The sequence below is a fragment of the Vigna radiata genome, chromosome 8 (genome assembly GCF_000741045.1).
Source record: "Vigna radiata var. radiata cultivar VC1973A chromosome 8, Vradiata_ver6, whole genome shotgun sequence".
NCBI lineage: Eukaryota > Viridiplantae > Streptophyta > Magnoliopsida > Fabales > Fabaceae > Vigna > Vigna radiata.
The window spans coordinates 30124079-30132477 of record NC_028358.1 but is presented as its reverse complement, the minus strand read 5'-3'; the positions used below and the strand labels follow the sequence as shown (position 1 = coordinate 30132477).

The 8399-nt window shown below is 30.3% G+C and overlaps 1 protein-coding gene across 1 annotated transcript; it reads left to right on the top strand.

Annotated features, from left to right (window-relative positions):
* The first annotated feature begins 3449 nt into the window (after positions 1-3449).
* LOC106770502 (transcription factor bHLH140) lies at positions 3450-4175 on the top strand. The gene has a single exon (XM_014656309.2). The coding sequence runs from the start codon at positions 3573-3575 to the stop codon at positions 4065-4067; it is 495 nt and encodes a 164-aa protein (XP_014511795.1). The 5' UTR covers positions 3450-3572; the 3' UTR covers positions 4068-4175.
* The last annotated feature ends 4224 nt before the right edge of the window (positions 4176-8399 follow it).

The following is an 8399-nucleotide window of genomic DNA, read 5'->3' as shown; positions in this document are numbered from 1 at the left end:
TTTTCCCTCTTAGGAAAAATAATGCCATACAATAAATCACAACATTTAAATAATAAATCAAAACATTTAAACAATACATCACCTTTATTTCTCTTAGATTAACCTCTTTGAAATAATATTCTCATTCACACTCTTAGATTCAGCTCTTCTCTTAGCATGTCAAAGAAAATCCCTTTCTCTCACACGATCGATCTTAAGAGCTTTATATCCACAAGATTAAGAATCCAATTAGAAGCATGACATCACGATTATAGAGCAATACATGTTCACTAAGAGTAATCTTGAGTCACATGCATTGCCCTACAACTCACATAGCTAACACAAAAAGATTTTTTTACGTATTTTATTTTAGGCTTTTTGTTAAGTTATAGGTCAAATGTAATTGTGAGAGACATAAATTTACATATGTTAACTTAATAACATACATAAATTTATGTTTGTTTCCTTCATAATCGACAAATTTATGTAATTTTTTTCCTCAAATTTCTTCTTTTGTCGTTGTTGAGGGTAGCTTCGCAGAAGGGAGAAAGTGAGAAGAAATAGATGTTGTAGGTTTTTCTAAATACATTTACATTTGAGATGTAAGCGTCAAACGTAAAAAAATGGTTTTTACGCCTAGCGCTTATAGGTCATACATAAATTTACATCTATTATATATTCGTCAACTGTAAATTTACGTCTAACCTATAAGTGTTAGATGTAACACATTTATTTACGTTGGACACTTATAAGTCATACATAAATATTGACCATTTAATTACAAAATTATTATCGTTCATTATTTTTACATTTGTTGTCTACCTGTCAGATGTAAATTCAATGACGTTATATGAACAAAACGAGAACATACCCTGTTCAACTCTTTCATCTATAGTTTTGTAGAGTTCCTCACTATAAACAATTTTATGATTCTTGTTCTTTAATAAGATGTATTGATATCAAAATTGAAGAGTGAGGACAAAAAAAAAATCTAGAGGGAAAATTTAGAAAAAAATTATTTTATAAAAATAAACTTTCTTTATTAAAATCTATTTATAGTTTAAACTTTTTATTATTAAAAATATTATAATATTTTATTTTTTAAAAATCACTATTACTCTTAAACTATTTCAAGGATCTTGCTAAATCAGGTTGAAAGAGAAGGGAATTGGAAAAGAAAGTCACGTAATAATGAATGATGTGATGAGAAAAAGAAAAAAAAAATTAGAAAAATAATGTATAATAGAGGAACTAAATATATATTTTAAACTAAATTTATATTTCTTCGTCTAAATAGTACATACACACTTGTTTCCGTCCTCTGTCATGAAAGCCAGAACCACATGTGGCTGTAGTTGTCCACTTCGTACTTGTATTCCGCTTTGTCTCTGACTTCATTAATTTTTCCATCTCCTGTAAGTTACTTATATTACTACCAATGTTTTTACTTTGTGTTCTCAGGAAGCTTCTATCTCATCATTTATGTAGCAGAACAAATTATGCTCCTGCTTGCTTCATCTATGTATGTCATCATCATTTTGTATTTAATAAAAGATTTAAAGGATAATTCTAATGTATTATTTTAAAGAGTAAAATAATATATATATATATATATATATATATATATATATATATATATATATATATATAAATTTTATAATTTTTTATCTATTAAAAAAATAACAGGTATACAAATCTGTACAAATTAAAATAATATCTAAATTATAACTAACACAATATTTAATTGTTTAATATTATTTAATAGAATATTTAGTATATCTTAACAGTAATCTCACAAAACGTAAAGAATTCCAAGTAGTGTTAAAAAAAGAGATAAATAAAAAGAAGCAATTTAAGATGAGGTCACTTTGTTCAGATTTATGGTGCATGTTGGACCCTTTCATGATACAAAAGTGATATGAAATTTTCTTAATGCCCCAACAAAGATACATATGAAAAAACAGAACTTTGTTTTCTTCGGGATGTGTGGGATTTTAAAATTGAAGCTTTAAAGCTTTATTATTCAAGTGGAATACTACTTTGATTGTTTTTCTTGAAAAGATGTGCTGATTGTTGATTCCACCTTAAGCTCTTTCCCGATCTCATCATATAAACAGCATTACCCAGATGAAACAAAAAACATGAATAGTAGTAACATGAAAGACACTTACAAAAAACAAAACCTGTTTTTATTTCATGAGAGATAGTCCAATGTTAAATAATTTATAATATAATAAATGATCTTAATGGATTAAAATTAAATATCAGCTCCCACAACTGCGAGGACATTCGATTTTAATATATAATGCAAAAATGTTTGTCACAAACTATTCTGTTGATGGCATTATACATTCATTTATAAAGGATAAAATTAATACAAAATTTATGAGAAAGACGAAATAAGATGAAAACTTAGAGATTAAAATAACATAATTAAGCCATTGTTTGATAGAGGTTGTTCTTTTTAACTGGGTTCAACTTAAGGGTGAAAAGCACAAACCGTACACAATAAAGAGAGAAACTAATGGACTATTTCGCACCGGATTTGGACATGCTGCAACGATAAAATATTTTTGCTCCGATTTGAGGTGAAATGGATATTGAGAATCCAAGTATGATCTAAGTCTCACATTAGATAAAATAAGAAAGTAAAACATTATAAAAAGATAAAAGATTCATTAATTCATTGTCTTAATATTTTAGTTAAAAAGTAATGTTAATTTCTTATGTGATTAGGTTCATATATCATTAGTGTCTGTATTTCTCCAATAAACCTCCTTCCTCGATAAATCAACTTTCTCTTTGATCACCTCTGAGCTTTAGAATCAAAAGATGAACAGATGGCATAATTAATTACTTGCTAAAGAGCTTTGTGATTTTGTTCTTTTTCCAGTCCTCTTGCAATGCAAGTGGGTCACATTTTGAAGAGATATATGTACTATACCAAATCAAAGGTAACAAATCATAAAGACACGAAACTGAGGAGCAGCATATCCAAAAGAAGACTTAGTGTGAAATTAAAAAACAAAAACTCTTGGGTGGGTCAAAGCATAAATCTGATAATTATTGCTTTTGTCCAACTTATCTATAAGCCTAAAAAAACCCTCAAATAATACGAAATTATAATTTCGACCGAAATACAAACATTTTGACTCAATTTGAATAGTTAAAAGATCTAATCCTTACATATATTTTCCACTTGAATAGGATTAAAAGATAGCAATTAATAAAAAGGTATTCGAGTCATATATTTAACATATTTTTTCCTATCATTTAGTAATAAGATTTTAAGGGTTAAAATATAAATTTTAGAACTTTTATTATTTAAAATTGTTGATTGATTACACCTACAAACAAGAATACTCCATGCGTTATCCATACCCAAAGCAAAATTTGGCAGACTCACACGTCCACATCTCTCCTTTTTCATTCATTCAAAAATCAAAATCAAAATCAAAATCATTGAACAAACAAAGTTCATATTTCTTCTCTCTATAAAACAACGTGTTAAAAGTGACAAAGTTCCCTACCAAATCCAAGTCAAGTTCCACTACCTCTCACCTCACCACTGCAACACCCTTGTAGCAGAAACAATGGATTACACTCATCCTGCTTCATCTGATGCAGCATCCTCTTCAAAGACAAAAAGAAGCAAGGAGAAAAAGGGTGCTAAGAAATGCAAAGGAGTGAGGCTCTCCACCGATCCTCAGAGCGTGGCAGCAAGAGAACGAAGGCACAGAATCAGTGACAGATTCAAGATATTGCAGAGCATGGTCCCTGGTGGAAGCAAGATGGACACAGTGTCCATGTTGGAGGAAGCCATTCAGTATGTGAAGTACCTCAAAACTCAGATTTGGCTCCACCAAACCATGATCAATTTCTTAGATGATAACGACTCAATCTCCCCTATGTACCTTACTGATTTCTACTTCCCTTCTGACCCTTCTGAACAGTTCATTTTCCCTCAGCAAAATCCACCACTTGATCATAACATGCACAACTTTCCTCATCTTCCACCACCACAATGCAGCTTCCATGGTGAAGACACCACCTACTTCGATTCCTCTTTCAAATATTGGCCAGCTTAATTACTCTTTTACTTTTTCAACCCTTTGCTTCTGTGTTCTACTTTTATATGGGCTATGCCCAAATCGATAGTATGAAATTATCAAGTTCTTATAATTTTTAATACGTTTATGAAAACTCTCTCTCTCTCTCTCTCTCTCTCTCTCTCTCTCTCTCTATATATATATATATATATATATATATATATATATATATATATATATATATATATATATATATATATATATATATATATATATATGACAACATGGGAAAGCTTAGTGTAGACATTACATTGAATGTAATGTGTAATGTTGCGTGTTGAATTCTTAATTAATGTTGGGGTATATATGTAACAAACACTTTGTTCTTGATGCATTTATGTGAAATGGTTGTGGCTGTTTCACTATTTGTCTGTGTAGAACTTTTTCTTTGAGAATAGGGTTCTTGCTTGTGGTATAAATAATTTTTTTAATACTTTAAGTAACAATCTATTTTCTTTCTACCTCTCTTCAGTATACTCACTTTTTTCTTTCTAATTTCCTCTTCTGTTTCTGTTGCAATTGTTTATGGCAAATTTATTTTACGATTACAATATCTTATTTCTTATGGGTCTGTGTTGTTTTGGCAAGTACCAATATATTAATAATATCTGACATGCTTTGTTAATATTTTGGATTATTATATGTAAAGTTGCATTAAGTGCTAGAATTTCACTGTTATAGTCTTTCTTAACTCGTATAATGTTTTCTAATGAATAATGAGAACTTCGAATTCCGTTTTGTAAAGCTTTATTATTGCTCTGTACTAAAACGCGTGATATGTGCTTTTGGTTCGGATTTTGTAATTTTGCTTCTCTCGAAAAGGGTGGCCAAATTTCATGAGTGTTTCTGAAATAAATTTGATAAAGGAATCCAAAATTTGTAATGAACATAGCTAAGTAGGAAGAAATTATACAAGATATTGAGAGTGTGGTGGGAAAAAAGGTTAGTAAAATCAGTTAGAAGGTAAAGCCTTGTGTCGCTATATTGATTGAGAATCAAGCTTTTGAAGAATGACGAATGAAGGGTCATAACACATAAAATCTTACATTAATGGTGAGTGAAGGATAATATTATCTTAAAAAATTATGAGAGATTTGTTTCATGCTTTCTGAACCTTCTTTGTAAACTAAAGAGAATTATATTCTACAGAGATGGGGTGAGCAAATCAAATGCTTATTTATGAGATGGATGTCATAAGACGAATATATTATTTGTTAGAAGTTGGTTATTTATCCCTGTTAGATTTCCAATTGAGGGAGAAAGTAAATCAAAGCAACTATTGATCAAAACCAAGAAGCAAATAGAGAAGAGAACAAAAACTGTTATGGACACTTAGTAACTATTCAAGCCATGTGAACCACGAAACTGCTAAGAGTAGTTTTAGGGTAATGTAACTTGTTCAAATTTTGAATTTAAATCTTGTAACTGTCTGGAGAGTTAGAAAACATAAATAGGTTTATTTTGTATCTTAAAAAAATGAAAAATTGTGAAACAATAGATACAGTCTAAAACATTGCAAACTAAAAAAATGATTAATCTAGTATTGATTATTGTAATTTGGGTCACCATTTTTGTCGATTTATGTTACAAGCTTCTTTACTTTACATGATAATTTACATTATTATTCTTTCCATTTTATTGCAACTTCTTCTATTACCACCCTACCACTTTGAGTTTCACCACTTTTACATTACACTTCATCCATTGTTGTTGTATTTCTATTTCCATATTTATCAAGAAAACAAAAAGAAACAAAAATGTAAACTAGTTATGCACGAGATTCTCGTTTAAATCCAAGTAAGAAAGATATCAGATTTATTAAGTGTGTGGGTGAAATAGGTTCACAAAATCAACAATCTTTTGCATTGACAATGAGATGTAAAAACACCTTAGTTAGATTGAAAAATGAGAGTTTGCTACCTCTGTGAAAAAGACATCAAGTTGATTTAGTTGTGAACAACAATAAGAAATCTATCAAGACTAAATCTTTAAGAAACAAATTGGCATGTCCGGTAGGACATACTTCTGTATCACAAGAGGATTAGTTCAAATTTGGCATGTCACAAAACACACAAAGTTCCAATATGTCCACTACTACAAGACATCCTACGACTAACACATGTTATAAATACACAAAGGATGGTTCGTAAAAAGGCAAAAGTCAAGAGAAGGTAAATTGGTTTCTTTAATAAAAAATTATGTCATTTAAAAGTTATCCTTTTCTTATAAACTGATTTTATAACCAAAATAGTTTACTTTCAAACAAAAACATGTTAAAAAGAGTAGGGATAGAAAAACTTGCACAAGTGATTTTATATTGTTTTAGATAAAAGGATAATATGTCTAGTTGTTCATCTCTTTAAAAGAGTGATTAAATAATAACTATCAAAGAACCATAAATTACAAATCAATGAGTAAAGTAAAGGTTAGAGTTCACTCTCTTGAATGTACAAGAGATGACCAACACTTCCTTGTGAAACATAAAAGGGTGAAAAGCTTAAGCTTGCAACAATAGATGTGCACTCACTTAGATAGACTAGTGCAAGAACTTCTTTCTACCAACACAAAGGTTTACAAGCTCACACTTGAAGCACAAAGAGTTTCTTAAGACAAACACTAAACTTCTAAAAAATATTAAGTAACTTCGAAAAGCAAGGTATTTATAGGCCCAAGTTTGAAATTAGGTAAGAAGTTGAGGAGTCACTTTGAAACTATCGTTGATAATCGATTATTCCAAATAATAATCAAATATTTGTGATCCTTTTCAAAAGTAATTTTTTCCAACAATATTCGATTATTCCAAATGATAATAGATTATCTGTGAGCCTTTTCAAAACTTTTTTTGAGATAATTGATTATCTCAAGTGATAATCGATTATTCCAATGCATTTCTGAAATATACTTTTTCTTTGAAGTCTCTTAAACTTGTAGTACATCATTTTATGCCAAGTCTAGTAAACTACTATAATTGACTTATTACAAAAGCTTTAATTTGATCAATATGTTGAGCAATAGATTCTTCTAATCTTCAATCACTTCATCATCAAAACTTCTTTGAGTACAATTCTTCGTTGTTGCTAACATTGAGAACTCGAATACTAAAGGAAAGGCTATAAGTGTTGTGGTGAGTCAAATAGTTTAGTAGAATGCATCTTCAATGCCAATGCGAATAAGTCCTCTCATCACTTAGGTCAAGCCACATGTGAGTACAAGAGGAGAACATGTACTCTTAGGGGGAAATTTTAATGGATTAGGAATTACTATGTGTGTACCTAATGAACGGTATATCCTTAGGGTATGTTGACATCATCACCAGTGTTGAGATCTAGTAGGATGCTTAAACTGGGTGGAAACAATGATTTTGATAGTATAGGGACAAGAATATCCAATGCCTCGTTGGAATTATTGAGGAAGTAGATAAACAATCACTACAAGAAAAATCGTCGTTATCTACAGTCAAAATCCGTATATAAGGCTCCAAATCCGTATATAATCTTTGGTTATATACGGATTACATACGGCAAAAAATCCGTATATAATACTGTCGTAGGTAGTGTTATATACGGATTATCCGTATATAAATTATATACGGATAAGCCGTATATAACTTATATACGGATTATCCGTATATAACTTATATACGGATTATCCGTATATAACTTATATACGGATTATCCGTATATAAGTTATATACAATTTTTTATACAACACCGTGAATTACGCATTTCCAAACACAGATAAAATCATTACACCTGTCCATTATATCCAGTCATTCATTTCACATACAAATAAAGTCTTAAATCAGAGAACAACATTTAACATTAATCCATATTAGAAAAGTATACAAAATTGTCCATTAGACCAAATAAAAGTTCAAATAAGTTCTCCAGATAATAAGTTTCAGTCTTAGATGTCCTTATTCTAAAAACATAACTAGTAATTTTTTTCATATCGATCCTGTTGTGGTTGATCCTGTTGTTGTGGTTGATCCTCCTGATTGTCCTGAGGTTGATCCTCCTGTGCTTGTTGTGGTTGCTGAACATTAGGTTGTGAAAGATTTTGGGATTGAAAAAATTCTTGTGCAGCTGCTGCTGCAGAAGGCGGAAGGTGTTGCAATATGGCGCCAATAAAACCTTCAAATTTAGAATTCATCTCCCGAAGTTGGCGAAGTTCCTCATCATGGGTTGATACTATATTTTGAAGGTTATAAATGTCCTGCACAATCAGTTGCTGAGAAGAAGATGCCTGTGTCTGTTGTATGTAACTATCGACACAGTCATCTCTACCACTGACATGTCCAATGCCATAAAC